This window comes from Salvia splendens, chromosome 15 (genome assembly GCF_004379255.2).
Source record: "Salvia splendens isolate huo1 chromosome 15, SspV2, whole genome shotgun sequence".
Taxonomy (NCBI): Eukaryota; Viridiplantae; Streptophyta; class Magnoliopsida; order Lamiales; family Lamiaceae; genus Salvia; species Salvia splendens.
In genome coordinates this window covers 33683945-33709438 of record NC_056046.1, presented here as the reverse complement: position 1 = coordinate 33709438, position 25494 = coordinate 33683945, and the positions used below count along the sequence as shown (strand labels likewise).

The 25494-nt window shown below is 39.9% G+C and overlaps 1 protein-coding gene and 1 pseudogene across 1 annotated transcript in view; one reads left to right on the top strand and one right to left on the bottom strand.

Moving 5' to 3' along the window:
- Positions 1-8583, bottom strand: part of LOC121766471 ((+)-pulegone reductase-like) — a 43688-nt gene extending 35105 nt beyond the window's left edge. The window contains exon 1 of the mRNA XM_042162753.1: positions 8359-8583. Coding sequence (XP_042018687.1) covers positions 8359-8583 — 225 coding nt within the window. The remainder of the gene's footprint in view (positions 1-8358) is intronic.
- A 1178-nt stretch (positions 8584-9761) lies between these two features.
- LOC121767070 lies at positions 9762-12902 on the top strand (annotated as a pseudogene).
- The last annotated feature ends 12592 nt before the right edge of the window (positions 12903-25494 follow it).

Genomic DNA, 25494 nt, shown 5'->3' with positions numbered 1-25494 from the left:
TACGGTCCTGTCCACTTAGATTTGAGTTTCCCGGGCATTAACTTCAATCTTGACTGGAAGAGTAGTACTTTCTGGCCAACATGGAGCTCCTTGGTTCTCAGATTTCTATCATGCCATAATTTCGTCCGCTCCTTGTACCACATGGCCGAGTCGAAAGATTCCAATCTAAGTTCCTCAAGCTCCTATAATTGCAGCTTCCTTTCCTCCTCACAGGCTGTAGCATCCATATTCACTTTCTGTACTGCCCAGTATGCTCGGTGCTCGATCCCTACAGGTAAGTGGCACATTTTTCCAAAAACTATTCGGTAAGGGGACATACCAATGGGGGTCTTGTAGGCTGTTCGATATGCCCAGAGAGCATCCTCTAATCTCACGCTCCAATCCTTCCGAGAAGGATTTACAGTTTTCTCCAAAATCTTCTTTATCTCTCGATTAGAGATCTCGGCTTGGCCGTTAGCTTGCGGGTGGTAGGGGCTTGAAAGTCTATGGTGCACACCGTACTTTTTCATTAAAGCTTCAATTGTACGATTACAAAAGTGTGTACCTTGATCAGAGATGATCGCCCTTGGGACTCCGAAACGGCTGAAAATGTGACTCTTTAAGAATTTGGCCACCTCCTTTGCTTCACACGTACTTGTGGCCGTCGCTTCTACCCATTTGGAGACGTAATCCACCGCGACTAGGATATACAGATTGCCATAGGACGAGGGAAAAGGCCCCATGAAATCCATTCCCCATATGTCGAATAATTCACAAACAATAATCGGTACTTGCGGCATCTCATCTTGGGCAGATATTCCACCGGTCAGTTGGCAACGCTCACAGCTCCGGCAGAACTCGTATGCATCTTTGTTGAGAGTTGGCCAGTAAAAGCCGCTATCCAGAATCTTCCTTGCCGTCTTCTTGGATCCGAAGTGCCCTCCACATGCTAACGAATGGCAGTGGGTCAACACATCCCGCTGTTCCCAGTCAGGAATGCACCTTCTTATCACTTGATCGGATCCTACCCTCCATAGGTAAGGGTCGTCCCAAAAATAATATTTTGCCTCACTCTTGATCTTCATTCGTTGGGCTTTGGTAACACTTGGTACCTCTGGAAGTTCTCCAGTTACTAGGTAGTTGGCCAGGTCCGCATACCATGGCTCCTGCCCTACCTTCTCTTTTCCTTTTGCTGCATCATTCTGACCAGTAAGTTTGTACACTTCTTCCCAATCAATTTTTCTGGGTGCAAAAATCACCTCACATAAGTGTTCCTCTGGAAACTTGTCGTGCACCTCCTCGCTGTTTCCTTCTTGCACTATTCTGCTCAAATGGTCTGCCACCTTGTTTTCGACTCCTCTCTTATCTTCCACCTCCCAATCAAATTCTTGTAACAAGAGTACCCATCGGATCAAGCGTGGTTTTGATTCTCTCTTGGTAACTAGATACTTAAGGGCTGCATGGTCAGTGTATACTACGACCTTAGATCCCAGCAAATATGGCCGGAACTTCTCGAAAGAAAACACCACTGCCAGCATCTCCTTTTCGGTGGTATCGTAATTCCGCTGGGCTTGATTTAGAGTCTTGGACGCATAAAAAATTACGTGCCTCCTCCCATCGATCTTCTGACCCAGCACGGCCCCTACCGCAAAGTCGCTGGCGTCGCACATTACTTCGAAAGGATGGTTCCAATCAGGAGCTCGTATGATAGGTGCGGATACTAATTTTTCTTTGAGAAGATCGAAAGCTGCCTTGCATTGCTCATCAAAAACGAACTCCACATCATTTTGAAGCAGTCTGGTAAGGGGTTGGGCGATTTTGGAGAAATCCTTTATAAATCTTCGATAAAATCCAGCATGTCCCAGGAAACCCCTTATTCCCTTCTGATCAGTAGGGAATGGTAATTTGGATATGACATCCACCTTGGCTCGATCCACCTGGATACCTCTTTCTGAGACTACGTGTCCTAGGACTATCCCTTCGGTGACCATAAAATGGCACTTCTCGAAGTTCAAAACCAGACTCTTTGCTTGACACCTTTCCAAAACTATGTCCAAATGATGAAGGCAAGAGTCGAACGAGTCTCCGTAAACCGTGAAGTCATCCATAAATATTTCTATGCACTCCTCAATCAAATCGGAAAATATGCTCATCATGCATCGTTGAAACGTACCTGGAGCGTTGCATAAACCGAAAGGCATGCGACGGTATGCATAGGTTCCAAACGGGCAAGTAAAAGTGGTTTAGTCCTGGTCCTCAGGATCCACGTGAATTTGGAAGTAACCCGCTGTACCCATCTAGGAAGCAGAAAAATTTTTTCCCAGCTAATCTCTCTAATATCTGGTCGATGAAAGGCAAAGGAAAATGGTCCTTCCTTGTTGCGTTGTTCAGCTTCCGGTAGTCGATGCACATTCGCCAACCCGTGACCAGCCTTGTTGGAATCAGCTCGTTCCTCTCATTCTTGACAACTTGGATCCCGGATTTCTTTGGAACCATGTGGATCGGGCTGACCCACTCACTGTCCGACACTGAATAGATAATCCCTAGCGACAACAACTTCAAGATTTCCTTTAAAATTTCCTCTCGCATGTTAGGGTTTACCTTCCTTTGAGCATCTCGATGAGCCTTCGCTCCCTCTTCTAGCCTGATGTGGTGCATGCAAACGTCGGGGCTTATCCCTACTAGATCTGTAAGGCTCCATCCGATTGCCTTCTTATTCCTATTCAACACAGCCAGTAGCCGCGCTTCTTGTTCTTTTGTGAGACTGCTGTTGATGATTACGGGATATGAGTTCTCCTCCCCGAGGTAGGCATACTTCAAGTTCGATGGTAACTTTTTTAGCTCGACTTGGGGTGGAAGTGTGTCTTCGGGTAGAGGGTTTTTCTGGGCCTCCCCGTCTTTCTTTAAGTCTTCCCCTGAAGGTTCTTCCGTACTGACTGGAAGCTTGGCCACTGCGGCTCCAATGAACGCCGACTTTTGACAGAATTCCTTGATCGCTCCTTCTATTTCTTCGTCGGTCAACCCCTGGCTACTGATCAACTCACACCACGCAGCAGCTTCTTCGTCGGCCTGATCACAAGCATCTAAAGCCTGGAGTTTTTCCTGTAATAGTTCGGTCTCAAGAAAATCTTGGACTAGAGGGTCAATCACATCAACAAAGCATAGATTTTCAGAATCAATGGGTTTCTTCATGGCATCATTTATATCAAAAGTAAACTTCTCACCATTAAAATCAATGCAAATAGTCCCCTCGGCCATGTCCACTATTGTCTTAGCCGTTCTCAAAAAAGGTCTCCCTAACAAGACTCCACTAGACTCTCTCGCTTCATGCTCACTCATTTTGATCACATAAAAATCAGCAGGGTATGTGAACTCCTGTACTCTAACCAACACGTTCTCTAAAACTCCCTCAGGGCTTATGCACGACCTATCAGCCAGCTGGAAGATCACACATCGCATGTTCAACCTTCACATCCCCTATAGTTATGGGTAAAGTGAACATACCTGGATCGGCCCTCTTGGGCGGCAGTTTCTCTTGCACAATTGCGGATGCGATCCCTTCCACCATGATTTGTCCATCTTTTTGAGCTTTCCCGGCTATGAAATCCTTAATGAATTTTCCGAGCGGGGGTAGTTTCACGGCTTGGAGGAATGGTATGGTGACGTCCAACCTTCCAAAAATCGACAAGTAGTCGACCGGGTTCTCTTTCTTCCTCTTTGTAACAAATCGGAATGGGAATGGTTTCTCCCCTTTTTTCTCTTCTACGGGTTCCTCAGCAACTTTCTTTGGTAGCTCTTGGGTCCGAGCCTCCATTCTGGGATTTTTCTCTTGAGGAGGTTCCTTCCTGGTCAGTAAGGCATCGGGTTCACCTCTTATACTTGGTGTATCATCCAGGAAGAATGGATCCTGCATTCGAGGCATGAAATTCCCTATTTCCTCAGCTGAAATTGTCTCGCCTCCTATCTTCGTTCCATTCGATCCTTCACTCGGCTGTTTCGGTTGAGGTGCATCATAAGTAGTTCCTGACCTCAACGTGACCTTACTCACATTTGCCTTCTCGGGCATTTGGACTGTAGATGGGAGTTTTCCTGCATTTCCCTTCAAATCACCCATCGAACTGGCCAGTTGAGCTAACTGCCTATTCATCATATCCATGTTCGCCTTATGTTCTTTCTGGGCATTTTGCATCCCCTGCACGACCTCATTATGGGCTTGCAATTCTCCTTTGATGTTCTGTTGTGATGCTAGCATTTCACTCATCATGTCCTCAACGGATCTCCTCGGCCTGTTCGAGTTTTGGAAATGACCCGGCCCTTGGTGTTGATAGTTCTGGAAGGTTTGCTGTCCTTGATTAGGCGGGTATTGGTTATATTGGGCAGGAGGAGTGTACTGATCTTGAGGATATTGATTCTGGTGCTGGGCTTGGAATTGATTCTGGTTCTGATGGTGTTGGGATGCTTGGTTTGGTTGATTTTGGTAGTTTTGGAAATTTCTCTGGTGGGGTGGCACGTAATCTGGGTTTGCTGGTCCACGGTTAGGGTTTTGGTTCGGGTAAGGGTTATATTGGTTCTGGCCTTGACCTTGGTTCTGGTTTTGGTTCCCTTCTCCCCATCGAAAATTCGGGTGGTCCCTCCATGGTGCGTCCCGTTGTCTCCCCTGGATCCAATTCCCATTCTGGTTAAAATACCCAGCAGCGTTAGCTTGCTCCGTACTGATCAAGTCATTCGGATGCTCGTATTGGGCCCCTTGATTCCCCTGCTCTGCACCCTTGTAGTTCCCAGTTGGGAGAGGTGGTGGAGTGCTCTTCTCGATGGCACTCAAAAGTGACTTCTTCAGCTCATCTATCTTCAAGTCCATTTTCTGCTCCAGCTTGTTCTCCTGATCAGTAGTCGATGCAACAGCAGCCCGCTCTCGGTTGTATCCTTCCCTTGAATGGTCATACTCTTTCTTTGCATTCAGTAGCTTCCTTAGGACTCTCTTTGCTTCGCTGACCCGTAATTGCGTGAAGCTTCCTCCCGAAGATGAATTGGCCAGGTCTTTGGTTACCGCGTTCATGCCCTCGTAGAAAGTATGATGTACTTCAATGTCCGCCATGCGATGGTTGGGACACGATTCCAAAAGACCCATGTATCTTGCCCAATAGTCGCTCAAGGGCTCGTCATATCCTTGCTTCACATTCGTTATTTCTCTCTTCAGTGCGCTTGTCTTAGATGACGGAAAAAACTCGCCCAGGAATGCTGACTTGAAGTCGGCCCAAGTCTCAATAGAGTCAGGGGGCAAGCGCATGAACCAGGTGTTCGCTTCCCCCTTGAGCACAAATGGCAGAGCTTTCAGCCTATAATCATCTTCAGTCGCTCCTGCTGGTCTTCTCTGCGCTCTACAAATCTTACAAAATTCGTGAAGGAACTCATACGGCCCTTCATAGCTTTTCCCGCAGTATGTAGGTAGAATCGCTATGACATGAGGCTTCACGTCACAAGCAGTCTGTCCCGGGGTGACCACGATAGCTTGCGGTGGTTCTCCTTCGGTATGCGCATTCAGCGTACCGATCTCTGGATCTTCGTCCATGTTGGCAGCCATTCCTGGATTGCCTTCCAACAGTGGTAACTCCACGGGAATTGGTCCTTCTATGGTGTACTGTTCTTCGTCGCTACTCGTGTCTAGGTCAGACAGAGTTGTTGACAGGCCAGAACGAGTGGTCACAAGTATGGATCCTCGCTGAAGTATCTTTGGTTTCCACGGATTAGGATCCGAACTGCTTCTCATAAACTGAAACAAAAGAAAAGGAGAAAAAAATTATACACAATATTTACGCCAAAGTATCACACACAATAGTATCTAAAACGCCATCCATCCCCGGCAACGGCGCCATTTGAAGAGGTAACTGGGTGCGTAGGTGTCGTTCAAGTGAGGATATATCCTACTGGCAGGATAAAGATCCTAACTAAGCCTAGACCTCGTCTTCAAAGATTCCTCAACCCACTTCTACTGATCAGTATAGTGGAGGTAAGGGTCGAATCCCACAAAGATGGTGCGTTTAAACTACTGCGGTGATATTTTGGAGGGTTGGTTAGCTACCACGCTCGGGTTGAGTTTCTACCTAGGCGAGTAATTAAAGGGTGGCGTCCTACTGACTAGGATGGGGGAGCAGATCATGGAATGCAACTGTGTACGTGGAAATGAGGGGACATGGTGTAACAGAAATTGTTTGGAAAGGACGGTATTTCTATTTTTGGCTAAACAGAATATTCAGAGTGTAGTGGAGGTAGTGGTGACTAGGCTGACAGATCTGCAGGTACAACCAGAGGTGAAGGACAAAAGAAAGCAAAAGTAAATAAAAGTAAGGTGGTCCCCAATCTGGATGTAGACATCATCTTCTCCAACAACACAAATTAAACTCAGATAACAATTCCAGATCCAACCCGGCAAACACAGATTAACAACTCGCGAACACAGATCTAAAACTAAGAAATCAAATCTGAAATCAAACGCTGAAACTGGACTTCTGCATGCTGGTCAACATGAAAGATCGATTCAGAAAATAAAACGAAGCCTTGCATGCAACGATCTACTTCCAGATCAAACAGTACTTGTTTACCTATCCTAAAGAAATTTGTTACGTAACAGAATTTAGAGATTTAGCACTTAAAACACCGAGAAACCTTAGATCTAAGCTAACTAGACAAGGAAAGAAAAGAACACTACAATGAACGAAACGGAAATCAACTTCATAGCATTAACACGTTCGGATATCCAAAGCAAGCATTTCAAAACAACAAAATCCCAAAATGTAACAGAAATCCAACGTAAAGACGGAGAACTAATTAAACTACGAAAGCAATTTAAAGATTGTTTGCCACTCCGGGCGATAAAATCTCTGACTGGAACTACGATCTAGCTAACTGGAACGGACGATGACTGGAACTACGATCTAGCTAACTGGAACGGACGATGACTGGAACTCGGGAACATTCTGAACGTCAGGTGATCATGGCTCGGCGAGGCAAGAAGTGGGACACGGCTGAAAGACTGAAATTACCGAGAGAACTCTCTACCTAAAGATGATGGTGAATTGAAGTCTATGGAAGGGTCCTTCTCTCTCCAACTTGGCTACCTTTTATAGGGAGGCTACCCTTGATTTTAGGGTAAATCCTCGCTGCAATTTGACTTCTTTGCCCTTAATTGTGGGTAATCCGTCCCAGCTATCCGTCTTCTTCATCTCAAGCCGTTTTAGCACGTATACGGATCAGTATGAGACCATGCTGGCGCTTTTTCTACCCGAACACTCCGGAACTTCCCTACTGGCCAGAACACTTATCCTGCACACTTTGAGCAACTGCTTTGCAAATATAATCATTTAAACCTGTCATACTGACCAGTAACCGAGGCCTAGAATACGACTTATCAGGGAAGTACCTAATTAACAACAACACAAATTTGTGAGTATTATCTACATAACGATAAATTGCTGGAAAAACTATAAAATTTGGTCAAATTCTTTCAAAAAACTAACCAAAAAAATTATATATTTGGATTTGTTATTCACAGTCGTGGGATGATTGTGAACTGATCCATACTTGGTGATTTTCTTAGCTGATTTACCAAACTTCGCGGTTTTTTGCTAGTTTTTATGAAATTTGTCATGAATACAAAAGGATTCTTTTGTTATATAAGATCATAAATATGTGTATTATGTGTTAAATTACTAACTATTCTTCAAAGTTAAATAAGTATACACATTTTTATAGCAATGATAGAACCTCTTCAACGCTGCATTATAGTCTTGCTCTTCTTTGTAGTTGAATGCTTCGTCAAACCCGAATTTGTTCTTCAAGAGATCGACCTTCATCAATGCAAAAGCCGACTTGTTCATCAAATGTGAAACATAAACTTGCCACAGAAGAAAAATAGCACATAAATCGACAACCAATCTAGCCAACAATCTAATAAGTTTTTGATAAGCCATTAGATTCTGACCTTTTCTTTGCTCCCCGCACTCCCTGCGATCTTTGCAAACTGACCAACGAGCTGACCAACAGCTCCGGATGCAGCAGAGACAAACACAGTTTCCCCCTTTTTGGGAGAGCAAACAAGACCTCTGCGGAAACATCAAAAGACATAACAAACATTTTATCAATTGAAAGATACAGTTTATATTTTTCTCCCCAAAATCTCAAACTATTCATCAAACGAAAAAAATACTATTGTTATATTCCAATGAGATCATCTGCACAATATTGTATTATAAGTCTATTTTTTAATAAAATAAAAAATTAAGGGCCCCAATTTAAATCAAGACATGTATAACAAATTCTATTCCAACCAGAAGAAAAATTAATTTTAACAAGAAAAATTTCACTTAAAAAAACTAAACTTACAGAATCCAGCGTGAAAGAAGGTAAATCGAGCTCCTGATTCTTCATGAGGGCAAGAATAAAAGGATCGATGGATAAGTAGAGATTCTTCACCAAAACGGCGCCGTCGCAACCGCTGGGAATTTTGAGCAGAATTTTGGAAGTTCTCAGCGACATATCGGATTCTTTCACAGATGTTTTGACATAGTTGTTGAGTATCACTTGCTTGTTGCTAATTTCCTCACCCATTTTGCCGTTAATTCTGGTGGAATTCTGGTGTTCAGCTTCATTGTTTTATATCTGAAAATCCCTAGAAAAGCTCTTGGCTAAAGGAGTAGATGTTTTGGGTTGTGTGTAGTAGCGGCGCCTCTGCTAGGAGAATCATAGGGAGCTCTAATTTTCTATGGAAGGGACATCTTTTTTTTATATTATTTTAGATCCGTGAACTTTAAAAATACAATTTGAGGTCCGTCAACTGTGAGTTAATATCACTTTTTTACTATTTTCAAGTTTTTTGGATGAAAATACGCTCAATCATATTTTTAATTAACCTATCACATACTCATATGGTTTTTGTAAATGATAATAAATAGCTAAAGTGGACATATGATAAAGTAAGAGAGAGAATAACATAGAAGAGAGTCTTATCTACATTATTCTCTATCTTACTTTACCCTTTCTTCATTAATTATTTATTACTCCCTCTGTCCGTGAAACGTTTTCCAGTTTTTCCATTTTGGTCCGTCCGTTATGTTGTCCACTTTGCTATTATTTTACTTTTTTGGTAAATGGTTCTCATATTCCACTAACTCATTACACTCACATTCTATTATAAATTCAATATATAAATATGGGACCTACATTCCACTAACTTCTTTCACTCACTTTTCTTTACATTTCTCAAAACACGTGCCGAATCAAACATGGACAACATTTTGCGGACGGAGGAAGTATCATTTGTTCAAAACGAGTGCAGAAAATGAAATGTGACAAAATTTCAGGGACGGAGGGAGTAGTTAAAATATGTATAAAAAAATATGGGTATGTGATAAGTTTATTAAAAATATGTACCCGGTATTGAGGGTATTTTCATCCAAAAAACTTGAAAATAGTAAAAAAATATTTTAATTGATATTAACTCATAGTTGACAGACTTCAAATGATATTTTTAAAGTTCACGGATCTAAAATGATACATTAACAAAGTTCGTGGACTAATAAAATATTCCTTCTTCTCAATAATAGGCGGGGGTATTTTCTTCAGCAACCATTTAATTAAAAAACAAATATTAACACCTAAAGCCCCTAACCAGCCGCAATTCTCCAACACTGAACACTTGAAAAAAGATCCAATTACGTGGGCCCACCAGGCCATATAAGGGAAACTGAACGAGTCTCAGTTTGTATTTTCTTTTATGACTTTAGGTTATGGCTGGCAAAATTTATTGTATTTATAGATCATTAGGTATTAAGTTCACTACATTTGACTAATTCACGCACAACATTTGTAAAGTTGTTTTCAATACTTTCAATTTTTCGTAAAAATGCGACACAATATTAGACTTATTATTTATTTAGTTTGACTAAAGTTTAAATTTTGTCTCGCATATTTATTTAAAAAGATATTTTGAACCACAGTTTAAAGATTTTGTCCATTAGGTAGAGTACTTGTATTTTAAAGTCTAAAATTAGGCTTGTATATTTAAAAAACATATTTTGTCCTATACATTAATAAATTTTGTCAATTAGATAGAGTACTTGTATTTTAAAGTCTAAAATTAGGCTCCTATATTAAAAAAACATTTTCATCCTATACATTAATAATTAGTAGAGTACTTGTATTTTAAAGTCCAAAATTAGGCTCGTATATTAAAAAAACATATTTTGTCCTATACATTAATAGATTTTGTCAATTAGGTAGAGTACTTTTATTTTAAAGTCTAATATTAGGCTCGTATATTAAAAAACATATTTTATCCTATACATTAATAATTAGTAGAGTACTTGTATTTTAAAGTCCAAAATTAGGCTCGCATATTAAAAAAAACATATTTTGTCCTATACAATAATAATCAATTAAGTGTCTTCGCTTCTGGTCCTAACCTATATATTTCAATTCATATTTAACATGTTAATCAAGTCAATCCATATTTAACTCATTCATCAAGTCAAAAGGAGATTAATTAACCATTAAATATTAACAAAATTAGTATTTTAATATGGCCAAGGCATATAACCAGATCTAGGAATGAACGGCGATTGGGGTCGAGGGGGGCCGATCGACCCCACTGCCAGCCCATGAATACGGCCAGAATCAAGCTTCTGTCGTTGTGCTTCAAGTCTTCGACCCAACAATGTAGAAAGAATAGCAGATATGCAACGGCTAATGAAAAGGAGAGTGTTAATCAAGGATCAATTGAGAATTTATACTATATTTATTGGAGGATATGAAGAAACTACACGTTATGGCTTAATAAAATGTTAATCTAGGCGCTATAAAGTTATTTATGAAGGTATTAAGACACTAAATGTTCTAGTGTATTTTTTTTTCATAGTCATAACATAATTACATCACTTTATCTGTGTTCATGGATTAATGTGAAATCACATTTTATGTGAGAATCGAGAATAATATTTTGAATGTATAAACTTGGATAATTCACGGTAAAAATTAACCGTATGAAAATAATATATTTATTCGTGACTAGTGGGATTTTAATGCATATCTTTCACTTAATTTAATATATAAAAACGCCAAACTATAAACAAAGTTCAAGAAACAAAAGAAAAATATAAGTAGGGTTGAATTTAATATACATCACATTTATTATAAATCCCTTCTATAGATGTGCCTCTCTCCTATTACACTGGAATTCTTGGTAAATTTGTTTGTCAAATTAGCCGCCGTATGTATCGTATCAGTGCATATTATTGTAGGATAATTTGCCTATAAATTTATAAACTTTCATCAAAATATAGTTTTTGCATACAGACTTTACAATTCATATGTAAATTATCAAACTATTAATTTGTTCTATTTTGCAACCAAACTATTAAATTCACATGTAAACGATCAAACTATTAATTTGTTCTGATTTTGCAACCAAACTATTGATTCGATTTGATTTTGCATTTTAACTATTAAATGTGACATAAACCAAAATAATGTTAAATTTTATAGTTAAATAATTCATTGGTTGAATTATGGTTATAAAATTATATCAAACCATTTTAAACTCAAAATCTTAATCGGAAGCAAAATCAGAATAAATCAATACGTGTTTTAAAATGTTAACAATAATAACACATAACCACATCATACACGCATCGCTAACAAAAGTATTAGACTTAAGTAATAATCTTTAAATGAAATTTTCTGCGTCTATCACTGCATATTTTGACGATCATTTTGTGAAGGTATGGCCGGGTATCACTGCATATGTTGGATTTTACGAGATTTGCTCTTTAAAAAAGGGTGAACTCGTCTTTATATCGGCTGCATCAGGAGTTGTAGGTTAGCTTGTTGGCCAATTTGCTAAGCTATTTAGGTGTTATGTCGTTGGAAGCGCAGGATCACAACATAATGTCTTTTAACTATTCTTTTAAATTAATTTATAAAAATCCATTCACCAACTTCTTTTTTCAATTTGAATTTGCATAATTTGTTGGTGATTAAATGTATATGGAATATAATAGTAATAATTAACATAAATAACCTACAGTCAAAAGTCAACTCTAATTCAAGGTTTAAAATATTAAATAAGCATTATCTTTAATAAAAAATATTAATAAAAATAACCTCAGCAATTATCTTAATACTGAAGCAGCAATTTTCTTTTTGGGGTTGTAATTACTTTATATTTTTTAGAGTTAATTTAATTATATATATTACTTTGTTCAAGGTTGACCTTTTGAAGAACATATTGGGGTTTGTTGATGCATTCAACTACAATGAAGAATCGTACCTGAATGAAGCCATAAAGAGGTATACATATAAAGTGACAAAATTAATTAATTTCTTTTACATATATAATTAACTGATCTGACCATATAGATTATGGGCCAACAAGATATTGGGTCGGGTCGGGCCGGTCCAATCCAAAGATATATATACATATAGCCCATATGGCCCTAGCTAGTCACATAAATAAACAAAAAACATATATTTATGATCAAAATTTCCCTTTCGGTCTAACGAGCACAACCCCGACCCGTACTTTGTTATCTCTAATAAGTGTATGAAATTAATCACAACTATTTAGGTACTTCCCCGAATGGATCGACATATATTTCGAAAATGTAGGAGGCAAAATGCTCGATTCGGTGCTCCTGAACATTAGACCCCACGGTCGCATCACCGCCTGTGGGACGATCTCGCAGTATGACAAGGAGGAGCCAGACGTGACACACAACTTGATGTATGTGATCGTAAAGAAAATCCGAATGCAAGGATTCGTCGTCTTCGACTACTTCATTGTTGAAGGAATTGAGGCTGTGCCAGCTGCTTTGGTTGGACACTTTCCTGGTCGCAAAGTGGGAAAGCAAGTTGTTCTTGTGGCTCGTGATTGATCAATTTGGTCCTATCGATCTTGATTTAATGGACGGTGACGATTGATTTGTGTATTAATGTATATCTAAAATAATTTATGTTAGCTTCAATAAAGAATTACCATTTTTATACATGTTAGAAACTAGAAACTAAGAGATGAAACTTCTTTTTTCTACTTTGAAGAATAAATCAAAGGCAACATTGAAATTTTCTTTGCTTAAAATTATTTAATTCATTAAAAAAAATTCTCGATGACCTAGTCAAGAGAAATCGACGCTTGAATACACTAGTCAAAGGGATAGAACTTTTGAATTTGAGTGAAAGTAATGCCACTGAATAGTTCACATTTCGATCTCATACTTTGCATTCAGTCACAGCAGGAGATGTTGTTAGATACACAATAATTTATTATTCTTGAATTATAATATTTTAAAATTAATATTTCCATGTTGAAATTTTGTATAATAGTATAGTTTTATCATCTTTCAACCACCATTATATGGGCTTAAATTAAACTAAAATATCACAGTCTTCTAAACGTTATATGTTGCATTCTTATCGAGGAACATGTGTCAAAAAGACTTCAACGACGTCCCTTAATGATGTATTATGTATTTTTAAACTAACATTATAATTATGAATCAAAATTTTATCTCTCATTAAAGTACTCTAAGATAAGTTGAGAACACAAATTTCCTATCCAATTTATATTCTGAATCCGCCGGCAATGGTTGATCAATTATTGATATTTATTGTACTAGTATTATATTAGTATTACTCCTACGCAGTCATTTTGTTATTCAAGGTCTGCTGCTATAAATCCAACATTTATTTTTCACAAGCATGGTCAATTTTATAGTACTCCTCGGACCATCCCCACACATCTAAAAATAAACGTATTTCACGCTTGGTTAAAGAAAATTATTCCTTTCAATTTATTGCACTTCCAAATTTTCAACACATAATAGGAAGCAATTTTTTTCCAACACATATTGTTTTATAAAGGGATGTCGGTCTCAAAAATCATCGAAATTAGGCCAAGATTTAGTATTTCCCAATAACTTAAAAAATGGTTTAAAATATAACAAACTTTACTCTTAATTTGTTTGTTAGTACTACTATTTCCCATGGCAGGTCAATCACCATATCCAACCAACTTCCGCGCATTTTTTATCTTACTTGGCACTTACTAAATCATTGTGATTTTCATTGTAGCTTTTCAATGTTTATCTAAAATATTATAAACACTTCACGGTTGCCCACGTATAATAAGATTTTTTCTGAAAATATCATATTTGTGCCGAGTTGTGAAATAACAATAAAATGTAAAGTTTGTGATAATTTAGACTATTTTTAATGTTCTTGGGAAAAACTAATACTTGGAAAATTTCATGATATTATATGTCAAGATCACTTCAATTTAGAATATAAACAAAACAAAACACATAATGAAAAATGGAGGGAAACACGCAGATTGTATCGAAAGACTACGTGAAGGGTTTGATAAAGGAATCAGATTTTATTCTGAAAGCCTCATAAATCAAACGGAATATTCCCAACGGTGCCTTTTTGGTGAAGGAAAAGGGAAAACACGGACCTCACCGGGGGGCAAAAGAGTCAATATAATTGCGCTTCACCGGGGGTAAAATTAGGGTTGGCCCGATTTGTTTGACTCCTAATTCAACACTTCATTGATTATTTTATAATATAGATAACTAAAAAAAATAACTTTCAATTTTATATTAAATATATAAATTATATACTAAATTTTATTAATATAATAATAGATAAAATAAATTGGAAACTTCAAATTCACTAAGAAAAACATTTAAAATTCTAAAATATGCTTTGAAATTTCTTGATGTTTATGTTTTATTTTGCATAAATCTCAATAGTATTTAATCGTGTTTATGTTTGAATTTAAGCATATATCTCAAATTCAATTTTATTAAATGTTTTACATTTTATAAATATAACTAATTTTCAACATTATTTGATTGATTAAATTTATCGGTAGCAAACCGATTAACCCGTTGGGCTAGCCCGAAACCCGAGTTTTTAGGGTTAGGGTTGAACTTCTATAACCTGAAAAAAACCAGTACTTGATTAACCCGCACCTGAGTGACCCATAACTCAGGGGCAAGGTTGGCCTGAAACCCGCTGGGCCGACCCGATTGACAACCCTACCAGAGACGTCTATGGAAGTTAAAATTCAGAAATCTCGTATTTTGACTAAGTTTTATAATAAATATATTAAATAGAAAATGAAATAATGAGAGCCATGAATAGTGAAGAGAAGAGATAAATAAGAAATGGAGGATTAGAGGTGCTACCTGTTTAAATTAATAACAGTACATCAAATTCATGATCATATATTTATAATTCATGATTATAGCCTTATTTAAGTCCTTCCTTGTTTCCGATGGTAAAAACAGAATTACTCACGAGCAACCACCACCAACAGCTTCCCTACGTTGCGACCGGAGTATAAGCCAGAGAGAGCCCCAGGCGCGCTTTCAATGCCTTCGGCTATGTCTTCGACGTATGTGATCCTCTCTTCCTTGATTAGAGGCACAACCATCTCCCGGAACTTGGAGTAGAGATGGTAGTGGTCGCTTGTAACGCCCGTACTTTTTATGAAAGAATGACGACGATATTGCTATATTTAGCATGACGAATGAAATACGTGGAGATGAATATTTTCTTATGGAAGACGACGTGCATAAATCGAGGAATGGTTGAAGGAATTATATTTGGAACAACACCAAATATAAGTTGTACGATTTTCCCGTACTTTAATTTTTTTTGTTATGAAGAACGAGATAACAAAATAGCTTGGATCCTAGTTATATTAAATTCACCAAATAATAGTATATTTTTTTTGGGTTTTTCTAACTTGGGCTTCCAATTAAATTGAGCCCAAATCAAAATAAATTAATTTGAGCCAACAACATAGAAGTTAATTATTTCCAAGCCCAAAAGCTTTTCTTCTTCTTCTTCCTCAAAGGTGGCCGACGGTTTCCTCCTTCATGGAGCAGACTCTCCATTTTTCCACCCCTCTATCTTCCCCCATTACTTCCACAACTCAAGAGACAACCACTACCTCTTTAATCCATTCCCTAAACACTTCACATTACACAACAAAGAAATCAAGGAAAAAGAAAGTGAGAGGGCCGAGAGGAAAGGAGGGAGATTTGGCCACCATCTTTTGTGTTTCTTCTTCCATTTTCAACCATTTTGGAGGTATAATCCATTCCTATCAAAGCATGAGTTTATTTTAGCTTTGCATATATGTTTTTATACCTTCTTGTTCCATAACCAAACCAAATAGCAATCCACTAAGAATCAACCAAACGATCGCCGTACGTAACCGAAACTATGAAAGAACTTAACTTTATAACTATAACGTGTATTGCGGGACGTTTCGGAGTGGTTTCGGAGGAGGAGAAGCCGCCGCCGGCGACGGGCAGCGGCGGACAGCCGCGCTCGACGTTCCGGTGCGGGCGACGGCTCCCGTTGGGCGACGGCAGGAGCTTTCCCCGCGGCAGCGGCGTCGTGCGACCCTTCCCGACGACAGCAGCTACCCGACGGACAGCCGCGTCGACGACCGCAGCAGCTTCCCGACGGACAGCAGCTTCCCGACGGACAGCAACTTTCCGACAGCACAGCAACTCCCGGCGACTCCAGCTGCGACGGCGTCGAGCAGGAGAGAGGGCGACGACGGCTGCTCGCTGCTTCGGTCGGCAGAAAGAGAGACGGGGAGAGAGAAAGAAGAAAGAGAGAGAGAAGATAGAGAGAGGGACAAAAGAATGGGCCATGTGTTTTTTTTAGTTGGGCCTTTTGTTGCTTATGGAAATTGGGCCTCATACTTTTGTTGGGTATTGTTCGGCTATGGAAGAATAAAGTGGCTAAGTAGCTTAATCTTTTGGGCCGGTAATTAAAGATAAATCGGGGGAAAATAATTAAGTCTTGGCTTTTAATTAATTTCTGGAATAATTTTTGAAGAATGAATAATTTTATCCTAAGCATGAAATAATATGTTTTCAACGATAAGTAATTGCGATAATTAAAGTATACGCTTAAATAATTTTTAGAAATTATTTTTGACGTCATGGAAAATATGAGGAGCCAACGGAGGAAAGAATGGGCGTAAGCGGCCGACCGGCGACACCTTGGGCGGCCGCCGAATAATCGAAAATGCACGAAAACCAAGAAAATGAAATAAAAGATTCTAATTAGAGTGCATGCATTCTAAATGTCTTCGTTACCGAGAATTGACGTGTACTTTAATTGTTTTCCGAAAAGGTGGTCCGCACGCTCGTTAAAGTCAGATCGAGAGGTTATAAAAGGAAATTTCTAAGCTATTGAGGTGGGCTCTATTACTTAAACTCTTTGATTTGCAATGATATGTATATGGAGAGAATAAGGGTGGTTTAAATGTTATGTCATGCCGTATTTTATGTTTTGAATTGCCTATCTGATTGTCTACTAGGATAATGTCCTACTAGACTTTGATGGTTAACGAATTCGGGTCTGACTAGGGAGTGAGTCCCTACTCAGGCTAGTGCACTGATGGGGATCGTGAGCCGTCCCCTACTCAGGCTAGTGCATTGATGGGGATCGTGAGCCGTCCTCTAGGTCGGCCGGTTCCAGTGATCGAGTTTGTGGCCACATTCTCTTTTCACATGATGGTTCAGATATGGTACATGATGTGGGATGATGATTGCCTGCAGGCATAATTTATTTAAGGAATGATTTAGTGTTTCTCGGCCTTTAAAGTAAAACCCGAGTTTCACTCAATGATGGCTTGACATAATCGATAAATGTATTTTGGGCATGAGTTCACTGAGTGCATCAAATACTCAGCCCCTGCATATGTTTTCCCTATGTGCAGGTTGAGCGAGGACGGGAGGCGGAGGATGTTGAGCATTGGACCGAGATCATATTCAATAAACATTCCGTTTACTATTGTGTCTCCATACATAGTAGCAGCTAACTCTCAAATGCTTCCGCTATGCCAAGTTTTAAGAATTTCTTTGTTTTCCTTTGAATTGTCAAACTATGTCATTCACGTTATGTACCTTAAAGATTTGAAACCTTGTTGATAATGAAATTTCGTATTTTGATCGATATGTCGTACTTCCTTGACTGCTACCCCTTGATTGTTATTTCCCTTTCTTCCCCGCTTCTTAATTCCCCCATTAGTCGCGATCCACCGTACTTTCTATCCTTAGGAAGTGCGGTCGTGACAGAATGGTATCAGAGCAATTTTTCCTTCCGCTCTGGACCGAGAGTCTTTTATTCAATCTAGTCTAGACTCGTTTCGCTAGACTAAAAGAGTATTCATCGAGGGGCTCAACATTCCGTCTCGCCGCGCTCAACAAAAGAGAAGGTAAAATGTTTTGAAATGTGAAATGTTTATGCAATTGATGTTAGATGTGATAATGAATGAAGTACGATTGATAATATTATGATATAAGCAAATTTCAGGACGAAATTTCTGTTAAGGTGGGGTAGAATGTAACGCCCGTACTTTTTATGAAAGAATGACGACGATATTGCTATATTTAGCATGACGAAAGTGTGGCCACACTATTCACCCACGAGACCGACCGACTAGCAAGGACGGCTCACGATCCCACCTGTGTACACTAGCCTGATAGGGTTTGCGGCCTTGCGGCCCAACTCAGACCCGAATTCGTTTAACATAGCCCTATAGCCTAATGGAGCGAACTCACAAACTAGGCATCAAGCAACAATCTCAACATAGCCCTATAGCCTAATGGAGCAAACTCACAAACTAGGCATCAGGCGACAATCTTATCATCAAAATAAACATGGCATGACATAACAATTTAAACCACCTTTATTCCACCATAATCATACTTTTGAAAGTGTAAAAGAGTTTAGCAATAGAAAGCCCACCTCAACTGCTTAATTCTCAAGTACTTTCTCCCCCTTGGTATCACGATTCACTTGCGAGAATTCACCTTTAGAATTTTGATAATACATAAATCAACACACTTTCAAATAAATCAAATGCATGCATCCTATGTCTCCAATTATTTTCTCGATCAAGATTATAAACTTTCTTAATTAGAAACTTAGGTACTTCGATTAACTCCGAGCGATCAAGCACCAACAAATCGCATAAAAGACAGGCATAAACCAATTAAATAAACCAATTAAATTAAATGGGGCAAAAAGGGAGTAAGAAAACGAACTAAAATACTCCATCGTACACGTACACATATACTCTTATCCCTTTCTACTTTAGTATAAAATACTAATGGTATTAGATGAATAAAACAATTTAGAAACACATATTCCCATTCTACACTATACGTGTACACGTATACTCTTCCACCACTATTTTAAACCATCATCAATTATTAAAGTAATATATATATATATAATAAATTCCAATGCTTCTTCCCCTTTTTGACAAACACAATACGGTCTCAAATTCAAACTTTGGAAAAACGTCTTCAACTAATAATAAAAAAATGTTTTACAGTAATGAAATCAACACTTCTTCTTTTCAGATCCGTCGTTCTCCCTTTCTCTCTCAATCCCCCTTTCTTCTTCTTCCCCAAATTTAAACTCAAGCAGAAACGAATGAAACAAGATAAAACCCCAATTGACGGACACTCTCTTCTCGCGCCATCGCCTCCACGAGCAGCCGCTCCATCATCGTTTCCAGCGCCGCGACCAGAGTTGTCCGATGGTTTGGCATATCCGTTTCCATTCCCGAAACAGCCCCGATTTACCCCGAAGCTAAGTTCTTACTTGATTCTGATTCGTTAAATGTTCATCTTTATTCGGTTTTGTTTTTTATTACCAGATTATTAGATTGGTTACGGAGCTTATGAGATGCACAAAATGAGGCTATGTAGAGGGGAATTGATGTACCTTTGGGGAGAAGAAATTGCCTAGTAGCAAAAGAAATTGGATTCACGGCAAGTTTGCTTTTCCTCTCAAACTGTGATGCCAAGCAATTGTGTCACGAGTAAATAAATTGCGATTTTGAACTCGCCAGTTGCAAAAGCAAGAAGATTGAATGAGTTTGAAGATTACCTTGAATAGAAGTTGAAAGAATAGGTCTTGGTTTCTGCTGCAGAGAACGATTAGAAGAGAAACTAATTGGGGAGTGCATAATATAGAGGGAGGGTATTAAAAGATATGGGAGAGATTAGGAAGTGGGGAGGAGGAAACGGTTTTAACGTGGGTTAAGGCGGTGGAATTCTAATTCTTCTTCTTTTCTTTTTTTATTAATTGAATTTGTTTGGTATTTATTTACAGATCACGGAGGAGAAAAGTCTCATCACGGAGGAGGAAAATCTCTGCAGAATCTTTAATTAAAAAATTTGGATTAATGCAGCTCGGTGACCAAGTCAACAGGGAGAAGATTTAGTTAAATTAGTTTAATTCGTGGTCCCTTTGTATTTTATTTAAATTGTGCATCCACAATTTATTTATCATGGACTGAGTTTTTTATATCACTTATTCAATATTTTGATCCAACTCGCAATTGAGGCCAATATATTTATTCCTCACGGAAAGGAATTATTTTAATTCCGCTCAGTAATTTATTTCGCAAATCCCCAGTCTAGCCACAATTCCACTCAACAATTAATTCACGGACTTCGCAATATTAATAGCATTAAATGCAAGTACTTTAGGGTTCAAAAATTAGGTTTAGAAAACGGGGCGTTACATCCTACCAACCTTAACAGAAATTTCGTCCCGAAATTTGTTACCCTCAAGTAAAGAGTTCTGGGTACAATTCCATCATCTTGTCCTCATTCTCTCACGTGGCTTCTCCATGCCCATGATTTTTCCAAAGTACTTCGACACAAGCAACATGTTTATTTCTCACATTCTGGATCTTTCGGTCCAAAATAGATTGGGGTCTCACCTCGTAGCTCAAGTCTGGATTCAAGGCGACTTCTTCGTATTGGATCACGCGTTTCGGGTCGAACACGTATTTCCGTAACTGTGACACATGGAAAACGGTGTGCAAATTCCCAAGGTTTGGTGATAGCGTCAATCGGTATGCAACAGGGCCCACTCCTTCAAGAATTTCGTAAGGCCCAATAAATCACGGCTTCAATTTTCCCTTGACGCCAAAACGTGTTGTCCCTTTTGATGAGGATACCTTCAGGAAAACTTTATCGCCAGCTTGGAGTTGTAGGGTAGTTCGTCGGACATTCGCGTATGGTTTCTGTCTGTCTTGAACTTCTTTTATCCTCTTACGAATTTGCCGAACGATTCCCACCATCTCTTCAACTGCTTCGGGTCCAAGTATTCTTCTCTCGCCAACTTCGTCCCAGTAGAGCGGCGATCTACACTTTTTCCCGTAATGCCTCATACGGCGCCATGTTTATCGTTGTATAAAAACTGTTGTTGTAGGTGAACTCAATCAATGGTAGTGCTACCTCCCAGCTTCCTCCTCGGTTGAGTACCACGACTCTCAACATATCCTCGAGAGTTTGGCTCGTTCTTTCGGACTGCTCATCGGTTTGCGGGTGAAACGTTGTGCTGAAGTTCAATTTAGTTCCAAGCTCTTTCTGTAGACTTATCCAAAATCTTGAGGTGAATTTTAAGTGCGCACTCTTGGTAAGTCGATCTATAATTACCCAATTAGTGGTGTTTCCTCTCAGAGTCCTCGACAATCCCGTCACGAAATCCATGGCGATGTGCTCCCATTTCCCCTCAGGGATCTCTAGTGATTGTAACTTCCCATACGGTCGTTGATGTAGAGCCTTCACTTGCTGGCAGACTAAACATCTCTCAACAAATGACGTTATATCCCTCTTCATACCATTCCATCAAAAGGACTTCTTCAGATCTTGATACATTTTCGTATTCCTAGGTTGGCGGTGTAAGGAGTCTCATGTGCTTCACTCATAACTTCGTTTTTGAGTTCCTCGTTATTCGGTATGCATAGTCTTCCTTCGAAAGTAAGGGCATTGTCACCTTCTTCGCTAAAATTCCCAGATTCGCCAGTTCGCACCTCTAAACGAATCTCCACTAATTTCGCATACATCCGTTGTGCTTCAATAACTCTCTACCTTAGATCAGGTTCAACAACTAAGGTGGCGATTCGGGCTTCCACTGTTCCAAGTGCCCTCACCACTTCCAAACGCATCTTGCTGAACTCGCGAATCAGGCTTTTCTCTTTGGTGAGAAAAGTAGCCAGTTGGGAATGGTCCTTCCGGTTCAAAGCATCTGCCACTACATTTGCTTTGCCGGGGTGGTAGTTGATGCCACAATCGTAGTCTTTCACCAACTCGAGTCATCTTCGTTGCCGAATGTTCAAATCTTTCTGCTCGAAGAAATACTTTAGGCTTTTGTGGTCCGTAAAGATCTCACATCGAACTCCGTAGAGATGATGTCTCCAAATCTTTAAGGCGTGTACTACCGCTGCTAACTCCAAGTCGTGGGTTGGATAGTTCAACTCGTGTGGCCTCAATTGTCGTGACGCGTAAGCAATCACTTTGCTGTTTTGCATCAACACACATCCAAGTCCCACCTTCGAAGCTTTAGTGTATACCACGTAGTTCACTCCAGGCCCTGGCTCGGCTAGAATCGGTGCACTAGTTAGCTTCTCCTTCAACAATTAGAAACTTGCCTCACACTCCGGGGTCCAATTGACTTTTGCCCTCTTCTTGAGTTGTTGGTTCATGGGTCTCGCTATCTTGGAGAATACATCTATAAACCCTCGGTAGTATCCTGCCAAGCCTAGGAAACTCCGAATCTCGTTTGGTGTTGAAGGTGCTTTCCATTGCGTACCGCCTTAACCTTGGCGGGGTCCACTCGAATTCCTTCTGCCGACACAAAGTGACCAAGGAAGTTCACTTCCTTAAGCCAAAACTCACACTTGCTGAATTTGGCATATAGTTTCTCACTCCTCAACGGCTCCAAAGTGATTCACAGGTGTTCCTCGTGTTCCTTCTCATCCTTCGAGTAGACGAGTACATCATCTATGAAGACCAAAACGAATTTATCCAAATATGGATGAAATACTCGATTCATTAAATCCATGAATACTGCAGGTGCATTCGTCAATCCAAACGGCATTACCACAAACTCATAGTGACCATATCTTGTGCGAAAAGCAGTCTTCGGTATGTCCTCTCTTCGGACTCTCAATTGATGGTATCCGGACCTTAAGTCCATCTTTGAGAACACACCGACTCCTCGAAGTTGATCGAATAGGTCACCTATCCTCGGCAGTGGATATTAGTTCTTGAGGTCATTTTGTTCAACTCTCTATAGTCAATACACATTCTCATCGACCCATCTTTTCTTCTTCACAAAAAGCACAGTCGCGCCCCACGGTGAAACACTGAGTCTAATGAAACCCAAGTCCATGAGTTCGTGAAGTTGTATCTTGAGTTCCTCCAACTCTTTAGGCGCAATTCGATATGGGGCCTTGAACACCGGTGTCGACCCTGGCTCTAGGTCGATTATGAACTCCAATTGTCGATCTGGCGGTGGGCCATGCAAAGCTTCAGGAAAAAAAAATGTCTGGAAATTCTCGTACCACGAGCAACAGCCTCCACTTTCCTTCTTCTTTTCCATCTCCTTGTAGATAGACCAGATAGACAGGACGCCCTTTCCTCAACATCGTAGTGGCTTGGAATACGGAGATGATAGACGTGTTTCTGTTCATCGTGATTCCATGATACACGATTGGTTCCTTTCCAGGGACTTGTAATGATATTTGTCTCTCCTTGCAACGAATAGTAGCAAAATTGGCAGGTAACCAATCCATTTCCAAGATTATATCGATATTCCACATTGCCATGACTTGTAGGTGTGCGTGACTAGCTTAAGTTCTCCCATAAAAATTTCTACATTCGAGCATGTTCGAGAAATTCTATTACCCCTCCCACTGGTGAGGTCACCATCATCTTATGCTCAGATTTATTAGCAGGCACACATAGTTCTGATATGAAGGATGCGATGCGCCCGTATCAAACAATACAACAATAGATGTATCGAGGAGTTTGCCCATACATGCCAAGTTTCCGTTTCGTGACTCCCTTGTTCAGTCTTGGGTTGTTTAGAAATCAACGCATATGCTCTAAGGAGGGAAGTCTTGGGCGGTGATGTTGTTGTTGTCGCGAAGGTTGATCACGATTCACCCTTGGTTCCGCTAGTGGTGCCCTCGGCTGCTGACGGAATCCTTGATTGTTCTGCCTTGACCCCATCCCCACATTCTTGCTCAGACACTCTTTAGGGAAGTGGCCATTTCCTCCACAATCAAAGCACTTAGTAGTGTTCTGCATTTACACTCTCTGAAATGGTACTTGGAGCACACATTGCATTGTGGTGGTCTGGGTCGGAAGTCACCCCTCTAGTTAGAGAAATTTTGTCTGCCCCCATACTGTGGTCGGTTTTGGGTGGGCTGGTACCTCTTGTTTTCATAGTGGGTCCTATTCCCATCCCACTTTCTCTTCTCTCGAGAATAATGTGGTGGAGGCAGTGCCAGTGTAGTGTTTCACATCGCCCTCTCCTTGGGCATAGTTGCCTCAAATCTAGTGCGAGGGCCAACGCTTCCGCGTATGTAAGTCTCCCACGACTAGCTAATGCCATCTTTATCTCATGCCTTAGACCCTCACGGAACTTATCAGTTAGCTTCTCGTCGGTGTCAACTTGTTCAGGTGCATACCGAGTCATATCGCAGAGTGCGGTCATATTCAGTCACCGACATAAGCCCTTGGGTTAAGTTGTAAAACTCAGCTGCATTTGCCTTTCAGTAGCTCTTTGTACGTACTTGTTTATATCGCCTCCTTAAAGTTCTCCCAAGTCATTCTACCCACTTGATCTCGTGGTGTGGTCTTCATCTTGGTATCCCACCAGAAGTCAGCTGACCTTGTCAATTGGTAAGTCACACAAGTCATTCATTCCGCATCGTTGCACATCAAAATCATGAAAATACGCTCCAATTCGCGTATCCAACTCTCAGCCCTTTTCCGGCTCTCCATTCCATCGAAGACGGGTGGTTTTTGTTTTAAGAACATCTTCACAATTTCTCGGTCTACTGGAGGCGGAGGAGGTGGTGGTGATGGTGCTTGCACGCGTTTCTCTTTTCGATTGTTTACATTTTAGTTGGCCACTTGTTGGATGATTTTCTCTCATCGACGACCTTCGTTCGTATAACATAATCTATCAGGGTGCTCGTATTTTCATTCCAATACTATCGTACAACGATGATCTTATGCGACGACCTTAATATTCCGACTCTCAGTTGTTATCCGTATATCCATTGATCAACCACTTACAAAATTCTGAGCCGCAAAACGTGATCATTGATGTACACGGCTTCTCTCAGCTTTTTGTTCTCAAGACCTAATATCTAGGTATGGCACAACGTTGATTATTCTGCCATTGCTGCAACTAAGCATAGATGCAAAAAATATTCGACTCCTTGAGTTGTTGGTGTATCATTTGTATGTGTCTCTTGAAAACTTATTCCTCATATGTGTTTGCAGAGATCGAGCCATTGTCCTTCTTGAGAGTCTTTTATCAAGAATTAGAAATCTATTTAACAGTCTTACTTGGACCAGAACGGATTTCAACATGAGGAGTACTATTGAAAAT